This window comes from Cinclus cinclus, chromosome 4 (assembly GCF_963662255.1).
Source record: "Cinclus cinclus chromosome 4, bCinCin1.1, whole genome shotgun sequence".
NCBI classification, from domain to species: Eukaryota; Metazoa; Chordata; class Aves; order Passeriformes; family Cinclidae; genus Cinclus; species Cinclus cinclus.
Window position 1 is genome coordinate 16392415 of NC_085049.1, and position 24571 is coordinate 16416985.

The 24571-nt window shown below is 40.9% G+C and overlaps 1 protein-coding gene across 3 annotated transcripts in view; it reads right to left on the bottom strand.

Annotated features, from left to right (window-relative positions):
- CELF2 (CUGBP Elav-like family member 2) overlaps nt 1-24571 on the bottom strand; it is a 236303-nt gene that overhangs the window by 83460 nt on the left and 128272 nt on the right. For all 3 annotated transcript variants that reach the window (XM_062491711.1, XM_062491709.1, XM_062491710.1), the window contains exon 3: nt 10606-10688. In XM_062491711.1, the coding sequence (XP_062347695.1) occupies nt 10606-10688 (83 nt within the window). The remainder of the gene's footprint in view (nt 1-10605; nt 10689-24571) is intronic.

Below are 24571 nucleotides of genomic sequence, written 5' to 3' on the forward strand. Positions count from 1 at the left end.
TTATTTAATCTCTTATGATGGTAAATCCTTGGTTCTGTGTACAACCAAAAATAATTCTCATTTATCACTGACATTTGGGCAGTACTTGGCCCTGGAGGAAATAAATACAGCATCTTCATGGACGCTGCTGTGGATGCTGGGTGAGGTGCTCCCACAACAGCACTTATCCTCCTCTGTATTCTCTGCAATATTTGAAATGAATATACAGTATAATAACACGGCACATTTTCCTCTAAGGTACTGCCAGGAATTTGCCACAAAATAGTATTAGTTGCTGTCTGGTGGATACTTGTTCAAGTGATGGTCTAGAAAACAAACTCCCTTCAATCATTTGAGCCATTCACAGCTGAATGGAAATATAAAGGCATCATATCCCTCACATCTCTGCATGAGGCTGCAATCCCTCTGAGTGATCCTGGCAGTGCTAAGGAACAATGAGTGTTGTGTTTTCATGGTGGAATTAGGAGCTTCAGCTGTGGAGGTACCAGATTTTCAGTTCATAGAATCACAGAATGGTTTGGGTTGGAAGGGACCTTAAGGCTCATCTCATTCCAAACCCCCTGCCACGGGCAGGGCCACCTTCCACCACACTAGGTCACTCCAAGTTCTTAGTGTAAAATTAATCTTATCCTATGATTACTGTCTTATTTTCCCCAATCTTACTTTCTTCAACCCACAATTCTATGTTCTCTATCTTGAAATCAGTGATAAGCCTCTATTCATACTTTCTTAGAGATCATTACAGACTTCTAATTATTCCTTTCAGACACGAGTTTCTTTTTTAATTTCTTTCTCTGCTTTTTCCTTGTGTCTCTCCTTCAGAAGAGAAAATTTCCAACTTGTAACAGTTTCAAGTGGGAATGGGTGAGTGTTCCTAGCATGAGTGACTGAGGCACTGTATTAGTATGATTCCCTGATATGTTACAAATTCCATTTGCAAAGAAGCAAAGTTCCTTATTTTAAGCCCTGCTTGCATATCCCTCCTCCCCGCGATGGCAGATAGACGATTTCTGAGTTACAATGGGGAGAGAGCTGGGATTGACTGCAGACTGCTTTAATGCCACTCTTAATGACAACTTGTGAAGATTAGGAAGTTGTCAGAATCAGATATCAGCAAAAGCTCCAGCTTGCTTTGTGAAGTCAGTCTGAATTAATTAATGGGTAGCTTTCCTTTGATATCGCTTTGATATTTGGCTGCAGCTGGATAAAAATCAACCACAAAGGAAGCTACATTTTGTTTACCACTGCTTAAGACTCTGTTTAGCTCAATGTGATTTTTTTTCTTCTGCAGTTTTTGCTTTAGAACTTCCCTGGCACAAGGAAATAGATACAGGCTTTTGTTAATAAATGGAGTTATGGTGGCATCTTTTTCAATGGCTCTTTCTCTCTGCTCCTGCAGATAGCCAGGCTACTGTCTGGTAGCAAATCCATTACTGATTTCAGCTAAACTGAAGGGGAAAGGATGGACCATTCCAAAAGTGAGACAAATATTAGCTTTCCCCCTCTGTTAGTACTTTTCCTGTTAAAAGGTATTTGACTTTAATTGTAGACTCATAGAATTATAGAATCATTGAATCACAGAAAGGTTTGGGCTGGAGAAGACCTTAAGGACCATTTAGTTTCAAGTTCCTGCTATGGGCAGGGACACCATCCACCAGGTCTGTCCAACCAGCCTTGAACACTTCCAGGGATGGGGCATCCACAACTTCTCAGGGCAAGCTGTGCCAGTGCCTCACCACCCTCACAGTAAATAATTTCTTCCTAATGTCTAATCTAAACCTACTCTCTTTCAGTTTAAACCCATTCCCCTGTGTCTTGTCAATAATATTTGCTCTCTGCTTTAGAGGGTGCTGACCACTTGCTTCACACACTGTCAGCCTAAAAGATAAACTCTGCAGCTGTGTCCTCCATGTCTTTCCAGGGTGGGAATTCACAGCCCATTTGAGCATCGCTAAAGGTTTTGGATGTCTCCCAAGACAATCAGATGAGCAAGTCTGTACCCCAGACTGGTGCTTGCACCCAGTGAATTCCCATATGCTTCTGGCATCCCCAGTGGCCCTGCTGGGCAGAGGAGGAATGATTTCTCTGCACAACACAGGGGAAGAGCAGACTAAAAAAGTGGATCTTCCAACTAAACTGATGAATATGACAATTTCTTCTAGAGAATGCGCAAAGAATAAATTATCTCTCTGGATCTGCTAAGTTTATTTTTAATTAGGCAGAATATGATTGTCCAAAGTGTGTTACTAGAGCAGGAGACTCCATCAGGCCACCCAGTTTCACCTGGTTTTTGTAGTATTATGGGTTTTTTTGAGCACCACAGAGAAGATAGAACTTCTGTTTTCTCTCTTACCATGTACACTGTCCCATTCAGCAGCACTGTGCACCTGCCCAGGGTGATTCATTACCTGACTGAGATGGGGGAAGTCTGGCTGGGGCTACCTCAGCTTCCTGCACTATCACAGGAGTGCAAACACACAATGAGCCAGCACTGCATCCCTTCAACAGCAATGGACCACAGAGAAGAGGTGCTTGAAAGAAGCAGCACAGCTCACAGGGCTGGACACAATGGCAGGAGGATGCTGAACAAACATTCTCTCTGATCTAAACATTCTATGAGGCCCAGACTCCTTAGTCATAACATAACTCAGATCCACGGGTGCCAAACATTGCTGTCAAAGCAGGTAAATGGCATCCAAGGGCACCTCTAATGATGCTGCTTCCTGATGCCTGCAATTCTGTTTATGATTTGCCTTTCTAATTTCACTACTGTAGGAGTAGTCAGACAGCTAGGAAGGCTCCCTGAACTAGTTTTTCATTACTAAGACAATTTTAATAGCTCGTGTCGTGGTGCTAATGAGGCTGACTGAAGCACCTGTACTTTCTGTTCCAGATAACAGAAAACAGCTAACACCAGCAGGAGGATAAATAGCTGTTTAAGAGAGTGCCTGGGCTATTATCCTTAGCTAAGCACCCCACCTAAATCTTGGTGAGCTTTGCAATACCCTGGAGTACTCCAGTGACAGCCTCTCGATTTTCTTCAGAGACTTCTGAACTGCACAGCAAAAGGTTCTCCAAGTCAGTGATTTTTAGGTACCCAGCTTAAAAGTGATATCCTGTGAACTGATCCTCCACCCTTACTGACTAAGATGTTTTAAGTTGGACAAAAAGGTCTGGAGGGATTTTGCAAAGTGATGACCTCAACTGGTCAGAGTTATGGAAACCAGAAGTAAATCCCAGTGTCACACGCCAGAATGGTTTGGCCTTTAGGGGATGAGCTTCACATTAGTGAATTTTTCTGAGGTCAACCCATTATTATGCATTACTTAATTTCCATCCCAATATTATAATACTGCAAAGCTGTGCAAAAAAATAAAAAAGAAAAAAGATTCCTGAACTACTCCAAGAGTTCTCTAAAAAGCTAGCATGCCTCTAACTGCTTTTGCAGCTGGGCCAGTGTGGTCTTGCTTCCCAGCAGGAAAAGCAGTAAACTGATACGGATGTTTAGGATCTAAACTAGCTCACTGATGCCCATGCCCTGTGCAGCTCTGCACCCTCCTGACACAACACATGTGCATCACTCCCCCCAAGTAAGGCAGGTCAAGGTTTAGCCGCCTTCTTTCAGTGCCTCAGCAATGGATCTTCCTGCACTTCCCTGTTCTTGGAGAGTCTCTTCCCAATGTTTGAAGCTTTTCCAAAAAACAAAATACCTATTAGAGTGTGGAGTCATATCCAGATATCACAGTACTTGAGTTGCTGCCTTCAGTACCAGGCAAAAAAGTTCTGTTCCGTGCCTTCTCTCACTCCCAGTGGAATTCGATACTTCCATACACCCTCAAGAGCAGCTTCAAGAGAAGAAACAGTGACCCTAACCTTAACTAAGTCCAGTGGTGAAGGCTCTGTTAGGTCAATCCAAGCTAAATCCTTTCAATAAACAAGGTAAAGAGGATATGAATTGCATTCTTCTTGCATGCCAGAAAGCTATCCTAATGATGAGGCTGTGAATTTGGTGACAGCAAATTTGACCACCATCTCTCAATGAGAAAAAGGGACAAAATAATTATGAACTAAATGTTTTTCTCAATTTAGAGAAGTCATTTTCACTTGGTCAATATTCCCCTCTCCCTACACCTGCACAAAACTCACCATTCCCCCATTAAGCTTCAGCTACTTACAGAGATTTCATTGGGTTCCTAGGTAATTTTATAAATCTGGGGCTGGTGATGTATTCTGTGTTTCACAACAAGGTGCAAACCCAACTTTTCTACTAAGGTATCTGAAATTAGCGCAAATATTCATTTTCACTGAAGTGGCAGAGTCAGTGTAACAGTTTTTTGAGGGGCAGGGGTAGAAGTGGTAATTCTGAATTAAAAAAAACACCCATGTATATTCTGAGCTGGGCAAAGTGTATCATTAAGTGGGTTCCTTTGCATAGTATTTTAAAGGAAGGAATGGGCCAGATTCAATTTCTCAACATCATTCAATGTCTTATAGCTCACTTCCTAGGAACAGATGCTCCTTGGGAATTCTCCTCTTTCCCATCTGGTTATTTTTATCATTTAAGCAGTTCTATACTCTTTGCATCCTTCATTAAACAGCATTTGGCCATACTATATGGGTACTGAATTAGTTTAATTTGTCATCATAAATCAATCACTTCAAAACTTTAACTAACTTAATTGCTCTTTGAATTCCCTTTCTGTTTGTCAAAATCTCTCAGAGTCACTGATATATTCAGGCTATTATTCAAATCATATTGGATGATTACTTTTTTTATTACAGGTAATTTTTACATAATGATCATGTAGTACTGGCAAACCATAAGGCTTAAAACAGAGAAGGGAACTGGATATTAAAACACAACTCCAGAAAGGACAGTGTCAAGATAGTCATTAGCAAGGAGATCATGATGAAAAGTGAGAACCAGAAATATATTTGGGTTTTTTTGCTTCTTGTTGGACAAATGGTATTTTATCAGAAAGTGAATGAGGTTTCACAGTAAGTTGTCATGGGTGCCTGCATTTTGGACCAGATTATTCTGATTATTATTTTGCATATTCTATTCCCCTAAATGGACTTTGAGGTTTCCTTACAGCCAGTATGTAACCTGTGGGCAAAGCTCCCTCTTAGCCAGTCCTGCTTCCCTATGATGTAAAAAACGTTTGATTAAACCAGTAGTGATTTTTACAATGCAAAAGTTAAAGATGTTTTCCTTGACAACATCTGGAAAAAAGGGAAGCCATTAACAGTTTACAAAAACAGTTCCTACAAACTGCACCTGTTAAAATATTAAGAGCTTTCTCAAAATGGTATTTCTTCCTTGTTAAACCCTTAATCAAATCAATTCATACAGTTAATGTCCTAATTTCATGCCAGAACTTTAACACAAAAGGTTGGCTGCTACTTGGGATATGTATATGCCACTTGAAACAAGAACCACGTAAACCATGATTCTGTTAAAAACATGGGGGTGCAGAGTATGGGCTGTTAATTATTTTTGTGATAACCCTAGGTAGGAAGATATATATAAAAATGTACATAAAGACAACAAATAACCTTTACCATGTCCAATAAATCTAACTTCAAATACAGAAAAAGGACTCCAAAGAGTTTTAGGCATAGATTTTACAAATGGATGTCCATTGATTTCTGACTTCAAATAGCCTCTGCATGACATTAAAGGTGCATTTATTCAGCTATTTGGCTTCAAGAAACCAACCAACATATAGTGCTCTTGTGTTACCTATCTGCACTTAACCCTTGCCAGGAAATCCTACCAGGTTCACTTGTCAGCAAAACAGAGCACATTCTGCTTTTAAAATAAAGCATGTTAAAACTAAAACAAAGAACAAATGTCAGTGCCATGAAGGCAGCTAAAGCAGTCCCTGAATACAGCTCTTTGAGGTTTGCCCTCTGTACAGAAGCCAATTTTCACTAAGCAGCAAATTAGAGCATGGGGGAACCAAGATTATTACATCTAACTGAAGGTACAGAATAAATTTAGATGGGTGGAATTTATTGGGTTACTCTATTTAGGGAATAGAAGTCAAACACCTCTAACGAAGCCATGAGATTCTTAATGAAGATGAGACTAGTTAAGGCCTCAGCTCTACATCTCATCCCAAAGAAGCCCATTTCTAAGATCATTATTGCATTCAAATTGAGGTTTTCCCTTTTCTCCCTTCTGTCTTTTAAAACAAAATCCAAATGAACACTCCAAGAAAACCTGACTCTAAGCTGAATAATATAAACCACATCCCTATGAGTTATGAGGATATCAGCAACCTGCTCTCATGCTATGTTTGAAGACACATCTGAAAATTCACGTTGTTCCTTTGCAAGACATAAAAGCTACTTGTGATGCCAGCAACAAGTAAACAGAACTGTCCCTGTTTTGTTGATCTGTATCATATATCATAACAATATGCCTGTATTTCTCAAACACTGCATATCTGCTTCTCTGCCTAGTAGCAATCGTACATAACAAGTGATCTCTAAATACATATTTTGGGAAAGATAAAAGCTCCAATATATGACAAGAAATATTATGACTAACGGAGAGATTATATTAATCATGAATAAAAAGATGATGTTTGATCCTACTTGTGCAGAAAGTTTTAATTTTTTAAAAAAATCTTTTAAATTAATTTCTATCCTCAGGAAAATGATTAAAACCAGAAAAGCCTTGAGATGTCAGCTGGTGACATGTTTTTCTTCTTTATCTTTCTTTTCTTGTTGTTGTTGCTGTGAAAAAAAAAAAATTCCGAGAGAATACAGCAAAGTGCATCATTAACTTCTTATTAATTTTATAATACAAAGGCAATTCAGTTAAAATAGTAGTGCTGCAACTTTAAATTACAGAACTAGCTTGGTATTTAATGAGAGATTTAGCACAGCGGGGTTTCTGTTAAATTAAGATGTGCCTTCACATCACAGTGGGAAAACAGGTGTATATTGGTTTAGAATTATGGAAATGTTGACTAATTCCAAGGCTTGTAATCAAACAGCAAGGCACCCTGCAATATTTTCTTCCAAGATTCTGCATTAATCATTTATGTCTGGTCTTATTTTCTTCATGTCCACTAAAAGGGTGCAGCTCAAAGGAGCACATCAAGCGCTGGTGTTTTCATGTCTCTTTTAAGGATGAGGTCGAGGCAAAAAGCAGAGATAGAGACATAGCACTGCAGGCTTTGCTCAAAAACCTACTTAAATTAAACAGAACATGCAGCCTTGGAAGGGGGATAAATCTCACACTAAACCCCCACTTTTTTGGCTTCAATGATGCTGATACAAAACCTGCTCACCAAGCTACATGGAGCAAGTCTGCATTTAAGAAATGAAGAGACTAAACCCAGAAATAGTCTGGGCTCCATCAGTAATGAACATGGAGCTATTCTCCTCCACACCTCTGCAGCAGTGCAGGTTATACCTGAGTGCAGGTAAAACACAGACAAGTTCCAACAGCCACAGCATCCCTGCAGCCCCCTGCTCCTGCCTCTGACAGCTTTCCTTACCTTAAACTAATAGATCACCTGCCTTTGCCTCACATTTTTTTACCTGGCTATTTAAGGATGCCTTATCTGATACATAGGGGAATTACAGCAAAAGGGGAAGGCATGAATTCTTTTATTTCCAGGAGACACCTTATTACTGAACCCCTCCTGACCATACCTTGCTTACTGGAAGCAAGCTGACACTTGATGCCCAAATGAACCTGATCCAAATTCATCTCTTGTTGTAGCTCTGACAGAAGATTGCTTCCATTTGCTCTGAGACTATTTCACACATGGAACCATCCACTACTGATTCCCGCTTGTTTGGGAAAAGCTGCTTAGCAGGCAAGAGGAACAATACAGAAATTGCTACAATTCATATAAGGAGAACCCTGCTAACGTGAAGCATTTCCAGCACGTGTGCCACAACTTTAAAGTGTGCTTAAATGAAGTTATTTTGGGAATACACAGATGCAGCATAACAGTATCCCCATATATGCTGAATGTCAGCACACTGCACGTGCAAAATATAGAATCTCTTATATAATATATGCTGAATCATTCTGAAAGACAAGTGGTAGAAATGTATACAAGTTGCTTCTCTTTATGAGAGCCTTCCCTTCAAAAAAATTAGATATAACTTATCTCATAGTAAAATCTAATTATCTCTGGCTATATCAGGAGCATTTTTAAAGCCAAGGCCCAGAGGGAATGCAATTTCCACATTTCCTTAAAAGAAAACTTTGTAACCTCACAGTCAGGACAGGAAAAAATAGCTTGGAAAGATAAATTTTAAATGACAAAGAGCTATAGAAGGCTTTAGGAAAAAAAAATGTAGTTTTGAACTTTATTTTAAAAACATCAAAAGGTAGACTAGCATCTTTAACTGTTGCCTGCTCATCAGCTGTGCAAAAATCAGGGAGAAAATGATGCCCTGATCAAGTAAATTGCAGTGCAGAGCTGAGCCAGCTTTGCCACCTGTACGTGGGGAAGTCAGAGAGGGAATCTGCCCCTCCAAGTCACCCACTGGGATAAATAAGATCTCTCAAAACACAGCAAGGAGCTTGGGAGACTCAGGAAAGAGCAGAGAAAACTAAAAGGGAGCTGAGGGAGCTGGGTTTGTTTAGCCTGAGAAAAGGAGGCTTGGGGTGACCTTATCCTCCCTCCAACTCCCTGACAGGAGGGTGTAGCCAGGTGGGGGTCAGGCTCTGTCCCCAGGAAACCAGTGACAGGATGAGAAGACATGTCCTCAAGCTGCACCAGGGGAGGTTCAGGTTGGACATCAGAATGAACTTCTTCACTGAAAGGGTGGTCAAGCATTGGAACAGGCTGCCTAGGGAAGCAGTGGAGTCATCATCCTTAGAAGTGCTCAAGAAACCAACTGGATGTGGCACTTAGTGCTGTGATTTAATTGACATTGTGGGTTTTGGACAAAGGTTGCACTCCATGATCTGAGAGGTCTTTTCCAACCCTTAGCACTCTGTGATTGTATGATTCTAAACAGACCTTGTCTACTTCTAAGGGGGGTGATGAGTAGATCTTGTGGTAGAGCTTGAGGGATGCTATCTGGGCAGGGTGCTGCTCTAGCAGCTTGGGATCACCTCCATCCTATTGAGCCAGTCCACAAAGCCATTTGACTCAAAGCATGATTGAGGGCAATTACTCAGTGAGTTGGATTAGGTGCAACATTGCATGGGCTTAGAGAGCTCTCATCCAAGGGCTCAGCATTTTCTGGCAGTGGGGATGGGAACCAACAACTGGGGCTGCAGAGGCAGAGGGTTCTGATATTCAGCCTGAGCTCCGAAGGGGTCATAAAGGGAATTGTCCCTCAGATCTTCCTTTCTCCCTCGAGGATGGCACATCCATCCTCTACACCCTCAACTCTGAGACTCCACTGGGAGGCTTGTAAGGTCTTGGTACTGTCCCTTGCAAGGGCCAGCTGCTGGAAAACATGACTTGAAGTGCCACAACTTTTCCCCCGATTTCCTGGGACTGGCCTACATTTTCAGATTTCTCACCACCATTCCCAGCATTTCCATTGCATTTGACAGAGGGACTCCTATTTTACCTGCAGCAGGACTCATAGGTAACTGTCTCATGACAGCACCTCTCTGTGCTGGTCATTTCCATGACACATGAGGTGGCTTTTCTTATAGGAAATCACTTGCATGAAGTGAGCAGGCCAGATACAATTTTTCAAACACAAGTGTGTCCAATTTCACACACAGCACATAGGAACTAAAGGAGATATTGGCCATATAAATGTCAGCCCAGGTAATGCTCTGTTTATTTACAGTGTATTTATTTATTTTCATGTCTGTAACCAGACACTACAAACATGCACTTGAACACTTCTACATCAATAGGAAATATATATCCATCCTGTATATTTTTTCTCTTCCATCCTCCAAGTATTCAGCAGAAAAAATGAAAACGTTGGTGCAAGAAGATTTCAGAGTTAAGACATGCAATTACCAGTGATATACTTCTCTCTAGCCCTGTAATTTAAATATAAAATACCATAGGAAAATGCAAGATACAGTTTGTACAACACAATCACGACTGTTCTGAATGCTGGTGCCAGTGGGAACAGATGGTGAGGAGAGGTGATGTCAGGAGCAGGATGACTCTGACCAAGCAGCTATGTGGTACCACACTCCACAGCACCCTGAGATGTGTGGCCAGTGCATTCAGGTTGTTTAGAAACCATGTGGATAAAGGCTGCATTTAACAAAATCTGGCTGTGTTTTGTCTTTTCGTCTCCTCTCCCTTTTCAAACATGAAGCTCCAGTGATGAAGCGTTTTTCTGCCATAAGTTTTCTCCCCTCCCTCCCCCTTAAATTTAAAAAAAAAGATCCACATTGCACTTGGCCACTGTCTCTAGTCAGCAGGAATCAGTATCCTTTCCAGCCAAGGGATTTTCTAGAGAACAGCAACTGCCTTTGGACATGTTGCCATTAATACAGGACTGGCACCAATACAGGACAGACCATCAGCTTACCCACCCTCCTTGCAGAGATCAAGGTCATATGGGGCATCAAGCAGCCTCGAGAGCAAAAGGGGTATTTTTCTGGCAATAAAATAATTAGGATCAAAAAGTAAATGTACTCACCCCAGGTAAAGTTTTAATATTGTGCAGTGCATTCTGTGCCTCAAGAGCAGCTTTTCTTGTATAAAATGTTACGAAACAACAACCTATAGAGAGAAATGAAAAGCTTTCAGAAATTAGTGAGTATGATTTGTGAGAGTACAATAGGGAGGGAGAAAAAACAGTGGTTGAACAACACATTGTGAAAGCTGGAAATGTGAATTATCCTGAGGCACCTGATTGACATGAATAAAAGAAAGCTTGTACGGTTTAAAATAAAAATTCCCCCCTGTGCATTGCATCTATAGCACACCTACATTGTTAGTGAACTGTAATCACTTAGAAATTGTTAACCAAAATCCAGTTGGCTTTGTACATTGTAAATAAGGCAATATTTTTCTGAAGGCTCCCCATTATACTTTGAATATAAGCAACATGGCACGCTCAAGCAGCAGGAATTCATTGTTACATCCCAAGCAGAAAATCAGGCTAAAGCAGGACCTTATTTACAGGACCTTATACAAAAGGGCTAAGGTTGGTTCCCCCATTTCTTTGAAACCAGGCGGGGCTGGGGGTGGAACACTCATCTCAGTTTCAAGAATGAAAAACAAGCTACAGGTGAATTCACTACTGCTGGGATACTGGAGGCTGCTGATGGTTGACAGCATTAAGGGAGGCTCTGCTCTCCTTGCATCTACCAAATTTTCAGTAAAGCAGGTGGTTTTAGTGTCCTTAATCCTGTGGTTTCCCTTTTGGCAGCATGGTCCAGGTGGTGTGTGGGACCAAACACAGGTTGCTGTCATTTTGTCTACTGCAAACATGTAAAGCAGCTTGTTCTGCAGCACACACAACCCAGGCAGCTCAACACCAGCCCCAGGGTGAGGTCAGGGCTCACAGGCAGATCCTCAGGGAAGAGCTATAACGTCACAGGCAGGGGACAAAAAAAAAGGACTAGGGTTTTGCCCGTAATGCCCCACAGCAATGAAGTCTGCTCCTTGTCAGATGAGATATTTGCTGCAGATGGGGTGTTTGGTGACCCAGCTGCTATGGGGAGAGGGAAAACATTCTGGACAATACTGATTGGGGGGCAGAAGTGGCTCCTGAAGTAAAAGCCTACTTCACATGAAACAGGATGATGCAGGTCTTACTGAAGAATCAGAAAACAATCCTGTTCTCTTAATCACAGCCAGAGACTTGTCACAACTCCAGAGAAATGTCAAAACCAATCAGTAAATAAAAGAAACCCTGGCTCATGAGCCTTGGTGCTCCCTTGGAGTGTGACACAGATAAAATAATCTGTGCTTCAGGCAGTGAGCAAAGATGATGCCTGTATCAGCTCCCTAATGTTGGCCAAGGTGAAACATCACAGCCCACCTGACATTCCTGCTTGTGTTCAACCCTGCAGCATCCCTGTAATGGCAAAGGACACAAGGAGAAGGTGTGCACAGCAGCACACAGCAAACATTGGAAGTGACCATGTGGAGGTGGACCACTTTGGAAGGAAGGGCTGAATCCAGTATGGTCCCTTCACTGCTCCTTGCTTGGCTCAATCTATGCATGGCATTGGGAATGCTCCCTCTGGCTCTGCAGGCAGGCCAGTGACAGCCATTACCTCGGTAACAAGCAAAGGTGACCATGTATTCCCAGCTGGAACACAGCAAGTTTGTCCCTAATACACAAAATCACTCGCAGGCACAGCAAAACATGGGCAGGCAGGTAATCAGACTTAATAGAGCTGAGAGGAACATTTTTCATACTGCCAACAGGTTTTTTAAAATTTCACACTTCACGATGGAGATGGTTTAATAATTATTTCAGTAAGCGGAACACTGTTTGCAGGGATGGGTGCTAGAGACAGGCACAGCCTGTTAAGATTTGTGTCTTCTGTAAGTGTTTCTAAGCCTTCTGTTTCACTGGAAAGTTCTGAAAATCTGAATTATTTTACCCCAGATGAAAATGAGAAGAAAATCTAAGTTTGTGACATTTAATAGTGCGATTTTGAGACAATATTGACATATTTTTCTATCTTGTCAGCCAGCTCCAAGTGTATCTTCTATTGTTCATTTGGTTTATTAACTTTTTAATATAAGGCTTTTTAACCAGGAGAGAAGATTCGGGGCGGGGGGGGGGGGGAATATATCAAGCTGTAATCACAACTGTGCAATTGCCATGTCCTTTTCCATGGGCCCAAAGAGTTTCATTTTAGATTTCAGCTCCGTGGATTCATTCCGATAAGGAGAAATTTGAAATCTATTGGTTTATCATTCATGGCACTACTTGAAAGAACTGCACTTGAAAGATGAATATGCTGTGAAATACCCTTTAACTGGTCATTTTTGGGAAGTAATAGCTTAGGAGAGAAAAAATTTTTCTGTGAATGAGGGCTGGAAGAAACAGTAGCTTAATGGGAAACGTGCAGATGTTTCAGGCAGATCATTGGACCTTGATAAAAACAGAGACTTCTAAGCTCACAAAATGACACCTCTGAAAATGCATGCAGATACAATTTTTCTCAGGACACATTTGGCTCATATCTTCTTAAATAAAACAAACCCCACAACAAGAGGTGGTTTGCTGTGGTTTGAGAGGAGCATGGACGCCCACCCATGGACACCTGAATTTCAAGGTATCTGCTACAGAGGTCAGGGCTGGACTCGAAACAGAAAATAAGACAACAGAGAGGAACAGAAAAGGCAACAGTCTGTGTTTCCCCAAGGAAATGCTGTCGCTCAGCCTGTAGATTTTCCAGAGGTGCTGCAGCCATGTTACAAAAACTGCATTGAAGATGCCTCCAGTGAAAAATCCTTTTGGGTCAGTACATAGAAAAAATACCTAATTCAGCTTTTTTTTTTTTTTTTCTTCAGGAATATTGGAGGGGAAGATGCCTGTGTAATAGGACAGGGCTGATTGTGCTTAGTATTGGTAGCTGTCCCCTGCTGAAAGGCAAAGATGCAACAACCTTCCTTCCTCCATTTTACTAAAGAAAATGTAATATTGCCAGACACAAACAAGTGGCCCAGCTGGAAAAGAAAAAGTATATTTACTACTGAAAGAAAATTAAAAACCACAACCCTCACCTTTAGGCCCCATGCACATATAATCTTTGTTTCATCACAAAAAACCTCAACAGCAGCTTGAACCATAACTAGACTTCTATGACATCCAGATAACTCAGAGCCTGGCAGTGATAACCTTCTCCCCTCCTAGCGAGAACAACTTAAAAGGTAAATTGGTTTGTGGACATGGTTCTGCCAGTCCTCAGCAGCCTGAGACACAGCCCAGTTTAACTACACATGGGTTAGTGTATTCTTGCCCACAGGCAGAGGAGCTTGTGCCGCCAGTCAGTGCCTCCAGAGCAGCAAATCTCCCACGCTCTGCTAAGCTGGTTGTGCTCTACTTGGAACAGTATTTACTACAGCGTAAGGCATTTCTTCTTTGTACCTTGAAAAAAAAATGCTGAATGAATCATGCAGATCCCTACAGTCCCTTAAGGACATCGGCAACAACTTCATGGCTATCCTGCCAGATGCTTGAACAGACTGAATAAAACCTGCCACTCCATGCTGCAAGGCGTTTAATGGCAACAAATGGGATGCCTGAGAAACAACAGCAGAAAACAGCCCTACTTCTCAAGGCATCTGATGAGCAAACCTGCAGTGTGGACACTACAATGCTCAACTTCAACACCTCATTAAAAAAAGGGAAAAGATCTCTTACTTCAGCTTGTTTTCACTCTCTTTCTCTTTCCCCCCTCTCCCTCTCCCCCTTCTCCTTTTTTCTTTTTTCAAAGGAAATTTAGTACCAGAGAAAGACCTCAAGGTCCCAGCCATTGGGAGAGAGTTGACACATTCAATTCTCCATGACACATTCAATTCACAAGCCCTTGCTCAGGCTGCCAAAGGCACCAATTAGCACCAGTGGTAGAGATTTTATTTATTTAATTTCCACAGAAACCTGTTTAGCAAGACAGTGACAGGGACAAACAGCCTCCAGTACGGCTAGAAACAGCTTTACGTGAGTCACTGTCAAAGATGGCAACAATGGATTACAGGGGAATCAAGTCATGGGTTCACTGAAGCCATCATTTAGAAGTGAGGAATGGGAAAAAGAACAAGTGGTGAGGACTTTCACACCACAGTAGCCATGGTTTTCTGCTGACAGTGAACTTGGTTTTGTGGACGACTTTGTGGAATTATGACAAATTGCAGTTTTCACCATGAAAAAAACATACCATTCCTCCTGTAAGCTAGAGGATTTTTTCAAAGAGCTCTTAGTGACCCCATGCAATGGGGCTTCTCCTCCCATGTGACTTCTGCTCTGTGACCCAAATTTGTCTCCTAGCAGAGCAGCCACAGCTTTGTTAGCCTGCAAGATCCAGCTCTATGACATCTCCAGGAGCTACACCATGCCGTTATTTTCGTCACTTTCTCCCAATTCAAACACAGACTAATTATGCTGTGAGAGCTGTTTACACTCCTAATTTTGAACAGCTAACAAACGGAAGCTTTCCTCCACTTGAGGACGTGGCTTACGTGGTCCTTGCTGGCATTTAACAGCACTGGGATCTGTGTAAGAGGCTTAATCTCTCAGCCAGGATTTCATGCCTGAATGAATACAGCAACCTCCATCTTGCTTCGGGTGAGAAAAAGTCTTTTACAGCTCCCTAAACTGAATAGACAATTCCTGTGTTAAAGTTACCAAGAATTACATGTGTGCAGCTACGTGAGAAAATAACCCTCAGATGTGGACAGGATTTAAAACACGCTCCATAAGATGCTCTGAGGTTTTGATTTGCTTAGAAGAAAAATATTCTGCAATCTCCCAGGCCTGAAAATTTGTCTTTTGGGAATTAAAAGAAAAAAGATATAAGAGGGGGGAAAAAAAGGCCCAACCCACATTTATTGGTCTCATATATTAGTTTCTTTAGTTTTCAACTGTCAAAATTTGTCAGTTTGGATCTCTCCTGTGTTGTGCATATTATCACCTGCTGCCAGTATCTGAACCCTAACCATGGGGTATAGAAATACAAGAGCATATCAGGGTGCTGCAAAGCCTCCAACAACTTAAAAGTATGAAATTTGCTTTACCTTCTAGACTAATAAAATAAACACTTCAAAACAGCTATAATGATTATCTGATGATTGAACTCTGTATTCTTTTAGCAAGTAATGGAATCCTGGCAGACAAATTCAATTCAAAATACATTCACATTCAGGACATCAACAAAGTCATCATGTTGTGAATTGAAAATTCCTTTAAAGGCTGCGTTTGAATTCTAAGGGGCTGACAGATCAAGGGACTGAAGGCCCTGGAAGGCTAAATGAGTGAAGTCCTGCTATGTTTCTTTCTTTCTGTGAATGAAGCTCACTTTTGTGTGTGCATTTGCAAGCAGAACAGGTGCTGGCTTCATACAAGCCTGGAATCTCAATGGAGACAGTAGCTTCTTGTCAATCCAGCACAGTTCAAGGTAGTTTAAGTTAAGGAGGATTTATTTTTCTTATTTTTTAACCCACTCCAAATGTTTCTCTCCTGATTTCCACATTCACTCATCCACCCCCAAAATCTAAACACTACACTAATACATGGCAGCCTTTAACAAGGTCTCTTGCATTCCAGCCATCCACCCGAGCTCTGGAGTACATGCTCTGCACATCACAAAAAGCTTCCTGAACAGTGCAATTTGCAACCAAACACACCATGATCTGTAATATAATTTTCCAAAAGCCAATGACTCTCTTAAAAATCTCTTTTCCACTAAAGTCACTGAGAAGACCTATTACAAGAAATTCAGGTGTGTGGTTGGGCAGTGAGACTTTTCACTTTGCTTACATTTTATGCAGTGCAATGAGAGCCTTGCCTGGTATTTCCTCTGTGCTACAGATGTTAGTGCAATTACCTAACCTGAAGACATGAGTCTAGTATTAGAAGAAGTGTTTCAAGTCTTAGTGATTTTGATGGGTGGTTCCATACAAAACCAGAGAAAACCATGAACTGTCTGAATAGCAAATATAGCCATTCCCGACAAAGACACCCAGAAATAAAAACCCAACTATTTTTGAAACTCTTACTTATCAGAAGAAGAAGGTGACTAAGGCAGGGATGTGTTTAGATTCCTACCTGCACCATCCTCGTGCTCTATTGTTTACAGAGACATGGGAGAGTAAGATGGAAAGGATTCACTCCCGAAGCCATCCCTGACAGAATTGCCGAATACAGCAGAAACCAACCTTTAATGATGCCGCCTCCCAATTAGCTCAGGTTTGCTAATAGTTTGATATAATTGGCACCCTGATGGAAACCGTATTACCAGTCCTGTCACCAGCCAGGAAATCACATTTCCACTCTAATGACAGCACATATTATAGCGATGCCACTTCTAATATTAATACATTAGCTGAATGTGGGCAAGGGCTCACATGTGAGAAGGATTCACAGCTGGGATGTGCCAAATTCCACACTGTGCTCTATTTTTCCTCCTGGTAACAGCATTCAGGGTGGCAGTGCCCCAGCCCCAGAGTGCCCCGCATCGCACCGCTGGCATTAAAGCACAAATGCTCCAGGCCAGTAACAGCCCCGTAAATGGCCAGTGAAAAATGATCCCATGGAGCTCAATTTTTTCTCTCCATGCCTTGCAAGTTATGACGGCCTTTCTGTTAATTGGCCACAAGTCCTAGTTTGCTGTCAGCTTTCAGCTGCACCAGGGAGCTCTTCTGGAGGAGTCGCACTCTGTCATTCCTGTACCCTTGTGAATACAAATGCTCTCTATAAATGTCCTCTGCCTACAGAATGGAAGTGTTTCTTTTTTTTTTTTTTTCTTCTTCTTTTAATTTTTTTCTTTTTTATTGACCTAGATTGAATTTGCTTCATTTTCAAGCCTTTTGGGAAAGCAACTAAGAACTAATATGCACCAGTTCATGTGCCACAACACTTCCCTACCCATTATTATGTAAATTTTGACTAAAGTGTGACACAGATAGAAAAGATATCAAGGGCAAATTTTCCAGAATCTACTTTTCTTGCTCTCTGAAATAAGCCACTTATATTAAACAGTTTTAAATAGCTAATAGCTATACAAGTATCTGAAGAATTTCAATGTACAATTTTTCATATAGGACAATGACAGCTTTTGCAAATTCCTGAACTCTCCTGCTGCCAGTGTAATGACTGGGAAGTGAATGGCCAGCATGCTGTAACTCTCTGTTTTGCTTCTGAAGGAAGGGGCCCTCTTCCACACCTGCAGCTTGGCAACACTCACATGACATCTGCACTAGATGGTGATAAAGGAGTAAAAAAAAGCAGATGCAGAATTGGATTGTATACATGGTGGCAGGGTAAATAAATACACACAAATGAGGTTTATAGCATCAAGGCAATTTTACGTCATTTCATCCCTAAAGAAACCATGCCTGCATGCTGGGATGGAAGTTGAACTTTACTGGACTGGGCTGAGTAGTGGATGACAGACATTGCAACACAAACTGAGGAAGTGCTGTGAAGACAGAGCTGAGCAGTCAGTGGCACTGAACCTGCACATCAGCACTCCATCAGCACCCTGATCTGCAGGTGGCCTGGCCTGAATGCTCCTCCTTTGCCAGCCTGTCCAACCACCTAGTATAAATCCCTAGGGAAAGCCATGGGAGGGATGGCTGTCAGGCAACCAAACATCAGTGGGAAAATCAAAGCAGCAGCTCAGTGCCTCCTGTTGAGTTAATGTTTGATCCATTCACATTTCTAGATCTCAGGGCTGGAGAGAAATTGGGTTCTTATACATCAGTTCATATGGGTTACAATAAAAACTGCTTGTCAGAGCTTTTGGACAAGAAATTCTCAAGTAAGAAGGACAGCAGGGGGAGAGGATGGGAAATGGCATTCCAGCCTCTAGCTCTGTGAGGGGGTGTCCCATGGGGTGTTACTGCATTTCCCACTTGTAAAATACAGGAAAGAATATACACAAAATACAAGAATATTTTTAGAATTAGAAATAGTTTTAAACAAGGCCTGTCACTGTGTTCTATATTGTATCAAGAAAGAAATCTTGAAATTGGGGAGACATCAAAATGAAACAACAAAAAAATGAAAATAAAATAATTTCTTATACTGCCTTCTTGTCATTTTCCCTTTACCTTTTCTTTCTTCTTTCCCTTCTTAGTCTTTCACTAATGCTCCTTAATCTTTAATTCACTTTCTTCTTCCCTCAAATAAATTCTTATTCTTTTCTTTGTAGCAGATGGTTATTGTTTCCCTTTTCTTTGGCCAGGTAACAATTACTGGCTTTAAAATGAACTAACATGTCCTCTGTGCACGTTAACCCCTAAATCTGACCATCTGTTAAATAGATCTTTGAATGCAGTAGAGAAAGAGGGTTCAGAAAACAGATGCTAAAAAAAATGGAAATACAAAATTAAGATGTCCTCCCTTATTAATTCATTCTTGCAGCAGAAAACTGCAGTGACACTTGATTTCAGTTCAAAAAGACTGTACAAAGATCATGTTTACATAAAATAAAATAGGCAGAGACACATCTCTCCTTGATGTCATTTCAAAAGCCCCATTGTCTCCAACTCTGGCACTCACTAGTAGCAAATCAAACTTCCCAGCACACATGTATACTCCTGGATTTCCTTCCATTTTTTCTTTCACTTCAATGCTTGAGAAAGATCACTGAAAACTGGCTTTTCCTGGTAAGACTTCCAGATCACTGCTCTGATGAAACCTCCAATTGCACTGTGACTCCTGAGAAGCCATTCGAGTCCTAATTCAACTATGGGACAACTCTGTAGGGAAAAATACTCAGAATAGAAGAGCTTCATCATAAAATTATCCCTTCAAAAGTATCAAATATTTGAGAGCTATTTGCAATTTATAAACTTTCCCTATGAAAAACCTATGCTCTTTACTAGAAATTATCTTCGCTGGTTAAATGCCAAAGGCATCCGAGGCTGCATCAGGCAGAGCAGATCAGTGGAGGTGATCCTTGCCCTCTGCTCAGCTCTGCTGAGACATATATGGGGTTCTGGATCTTCTTCTTTTTCCCTAGTAAAGACATGTGGTCGTACTGGAGGCTGTCCAGTGAAGGAACATGAAGATGAGGAAGAGTCTGGAGCATCTCTCGAATGAAAAGCAACTGAGAGAGCTGGGACTGCTCAGCCTGGAGAATAAAACATTGGAGGAAGTAGAGAAGTAAAGAAGATAGAGCCCTCTAAGCAGCCCAATGACAGGACAAGAAGCCATGGACACAAATTAAAATACAGGAAATTCCATTTAAAAATAAGGAATGACATTTTTATTCTAAGGGTGATCAAACACTTCCATGGTTTGACCAAACAGGTTGTGGACTCTCCACATTCCTGGAGATATTAAAATCCTGCCTGGACACAGCTCTGAGAAACCTGCTGTAGATGACCCTGCTTTGAGCTGGGGTTGGATAAGATGAATCCCAGAGGTCCTTTCTGACCTCAGCCAGTTGTGATTCTGTGAAATGGCAATGAAGGAATTTAACTGCCTTCTGACAACCTCCCTCCTAACACAGCTTAACTTCTCCAGAAATATATTGCAAGTTTATTTAACTGTAGCAGACAACATCAGATAAATTACTGTTTTATTGTTGTACCCATCAGTTGGGAACCAGCTCTCATTCACTAGCAAATTTCACACACTAGATGAGTTTTTTCATAGCAAGAACATAGGAATTATTATTTTTTTTTTAAGGAAACAGAATCAGAGACATTATAGCACCTTCTAGCACCTAGAGGACAAGGACATGGCTGGAGAGGAACTTTGACAAGGGGTGTAATGATAGGAAAAGGGAGAATGACTTCAATCTGAAGAGAGCAAGTTTCAGTAAGGTATAAGGAAGAAATTATTTATTGTGTGGGCAGTGAGACAGAAGAACAGGTTGCTCAGAGAAGCTGTGGATCCTTAGAAGTGTTCAAGGCCAGGCTGGATGGAGTTTTGAGCAATCTGATCTAGTAGAAGGTGACCCTGCCCACAGTAGGATGGTTGGAACAAGATGATTTTTAAGGCCCCTTCCAACCCAAACCATTTTATGTTTCTATGGTAATCCTTTCAACAACCCAGCATGGCAGATATTGCCAATAAAAATGTCTTGTGTCGTACCTTGTTTTTAGAAATATATCAATACATTTCTGAATTTAACACAATGCATTTTTTTTTAAGTTGCAGATTGTCCAGTCCTGTTATATCTGTCATCAAGTCTTTTTTAAACCCCACTGACAGCTCTAAACCTCTAAGTTTGTGTCTCCTAAGGACAGCATAGGAAAAGCCAGAACTAGCAGTAGAAAGAGAGAAAAAAGAAAGAGAGAGAACAAGAAGAAGAGGGAGAAGGAGTTTGAAAAGAAGGTACACAGTGGAAAGATTGCTACTGCTGACACTTCACTCATTTACAAAATAACAACAAAACCTCAGCCCTACCCAGAAACTTGGCAAGAACATCATGCATTGGTTGTTTTCAACATGTAGCTGGATTTGGAAGAATTGGTACCATTTTTGCAAGAGAGAATCTAAAATCTGACCTTGGATAACTCATTTCTAGGAATGAGGTGTTGAAGTTCTTCTGAAAATAACACTCAATGCTCATCTGAATCTTTCGATGCCTATGTGCTTTTGAACAATCTGGCCTTTCATCTCCCTGTGCTCTAGCTTTTCCTTGTTAAATAGAAAGAATAAAATGTTCTGAGCTCAAAGAATTACTTGGAAGAAACCATGAAAAAATAAAAATTGAGGTAGAAAGGCACAGCCATCGTAGTGACGGTGAGTAACAGCGGAGCACTGCGTGCCAGCTCTGCGCCCGTCTGACTCACTGCCGTCTGTCACACTTCCTCCAAAAGCTACCTTATAAGAAATGGAAGAAATCAATACAAGAAGTTTGAAATGGCTTAAGCGATGCTTGAGTAGCATGGGAAGAAATTCGAGGATAAATATTACCTCTAAGTGCCCTGAATTTGAATCAATAAGAAACTGTTTCCTCTAACACCTCCCCTGCCCCGTATTTTGCTGCTTTTGGCCAAGTCATCAAATTGTGGGCTCCATTCTCTGCTGGTGGAAGAACTGGGAAAGAAAGCCTCCACTCTGAGTCACGTTTGGCTACAACATACACACTATTTTAATGGAAATAATTTTCAACTATTTTATTCCCACTTCCCCCCCCCCCCCCCCCCCCCCAATTACATTTCCCCATCTTTAGAACTCGGGTCTAAATCCATCACAGTCCCTGCTTCTTTTGCCCAAGATGCAGTCAAACACTCTCAACTCTTTCTCAACTTCAGCATCATGAACCCTTGCACATCTTGTATTGATTTCTAGGCATTCACAGCTTCACTCTCACAGGGTCACAGAACATGTCAAATCTTTCCTGCATTGCACCTTCAAGCAGTATTTCATCTAAGGAGCTTCACTTTGCCTGAACTTGTTAGCACTGACACATTTGTTCCCCAATTAAGCTTTCTTTATAATAATAATAAAAACTAAATAGAAGCAATTCCTGCCAACTTTTCTATCTTTCTAGTCAGTTGAAACAATTTTATGCAGATGAAGATGCAGCTCCACAGAGCCTTTGAACTTTAAGTATCATCTTTACTTGGCTTTGAACTCTCAACAGGGCCCATGATCTTTCAAAGCAATGTACTCTGCTGTGGAAACTTCAAAAAAGAGGGAAAAAGGCGTGGTTAGGAAAAAAATGCAGAAGATGGGGGTTTTTTAATGCTTGATGCTCCTGGAAATAAATAAAAACCCCAACTGAGTGGTATCTGAAGAAGTGTATTCAGTACTCAAGTGTTTCCCTAATTAATTGTTTAGATGAGTGCTAAAATAAATGCAGCAGCAGCAAAGATAAACAAACCACTTTAGTAATAAAGCCATATATTTGTGCAGGCACACAAAAATAAATGGCAGCACTTAATGAGCACAAGCAATGAGAACGAAGAACACACTTCATGTGGGGAATCTATGCTCAGAAAGCTTAAGCTCAAAGATATTTGAGAGGTATCTCACAGCCACTTCCCAACCTGCCTCTCGTTTGCCTCTTGCGCACAATCTCATTTTGCACAGACTAACAGTGTAAAAATGTAAAGTGCCTAGATAAAGAATTATAGCTCATGTTTCACCTTACTTGAGCAGCCTCACTGAGGCAAGCAAAGCACTTCTGGGGAGCGACTGCTATACTAGTTATTATTCCTCTTAATTTTTGTCTGATGATTAACTAATGTAAAATCAATGAAGGGAGATATGGAATAGACATGTAACACATGTACTTCCAAAATGAGAGAGAAAAGCTAAGAAGATTCATACAGACTTTTCCTTCTGACTGGAAAGTGAACTAGCAAAGTATTAAGACTGGGGAGAGTTTTATCTTGTATATCTAGGAAAGCAGTTTTAATAGAATTATACAACTGTTAGAGGCAGGAAAATTCAGCTAAGCTCCTTTCCCACAGAGGACAGCATTACACTTCCACACGTAATTCTTCCAAAGTTTTATCTTGTTCTATCTGCAGATTTCCCAGAATCAGACTTTCCATAATTTCCCCAAAAAAACTATTTCAAAATCCCACAAGAAGTATTTTAAATATGCTTTTCACAGTAAACACTTTCTGTTTTGCTTAATTTCCCATTGCTATTTATGTCTTGAAGACCTTACGAAATAGTGCTACTACTTATCTTTGTATAAATTATTTGAAAATCAGACCAAAACACAAAACCCCACATGCCATAAAAATAAATATGTTATTCTCCCCAGAAGCCTTTGTACAACTGACTGTTTATTTCTTGCAACTATCACCATGTATGCCCCAGAAAAGATGAAAAAATCTATTCACAAATATTTTATATCTATTAAGGGAAGGGAATATTGAGACTGTTGGATGACCCATAGGATATGTTGCAAGTCTGTTAGTTAATACCAGTTCAGAGAAGTCCAAACAAGAGTACCATGATCTATAGATCCTGCGGCTCTCCAAAGCTCAAAATGTGGTATTTAATCAGACCAAGATTTAAAATACATCTGCAGCAGCCTTTTTCCAAGTTATGACAAGAGAAATACTTGACTCTAGAGGTACAGGCTGTATGACATGATTGGCAACTTATCAGGACAAGAAGAGAAAGAAGCTGGATGATTGGCAACTTAATCAGAGGGAGAAGGCAAAATAGAGAAAAGGAACAAAACAAGTGCCTAAACAGTGATGTGTTAGCTCCTGCGGCTGTCAAAGGTGGCCTTGAGCAGCCAGTGGCAGGAGGGCTTACATTGAAGCTTGTCTGCAAAGTAGATGAAACTATTCAGTGTTCCTTGGCATCAATAGCATGTGGCTCCTGAATGTATCTAATCACATTTGGAGAAGCAGGATTCTGCACGGGGTTCTCTGCAGGTCACCATGGCAGCCACAGGAAAACTTCCAACAAAATATCATGGATGCACAGTTTCACTGCCAAAAACTCAAAGAGCTTCAGAACAAAGTCCCCAGTCTTAACTGCAAGCTAAAAAAAAATACAAAATAAAACCTCTAAGGAACCGTATTTTATACCAGAGGTCCTTTAGTTAACTTTACAACGTGACCTCGTTGTTTATTCAACGTGTTGTTATTGTGTAAAATATCTCTGCTGAGCACAAACAATGCAAAGTTTTCCTGGATGGGAGCTGAGAAATGGTGGGTTACAGGTTAGATTGTCAAACAAGCCTTGCAACCACTAGTTCTTACTGGGAACAAGCATCAGTTGGTCTTTTCACAAAAAGCCCTACTCATAGATGACTTTCTCTGTTGATCCACAGAGTACAGCGGATCAACAGAGAAACCACAAAATAATGCCCTAAAAAGGTGAAGTTTCTTTTCCCACATGAAATAGGATATGGGGAAATAAGGATGTGCTTGGAGCTCAGTGCTGTTAATACTGGGGCTCCTATCTTGTATGATATTTTGTCTCCTGCTAAGATTTACTAGGTAAAACTTAAAGATAATTCCAAGCAATTTGAAATAGTCTATCA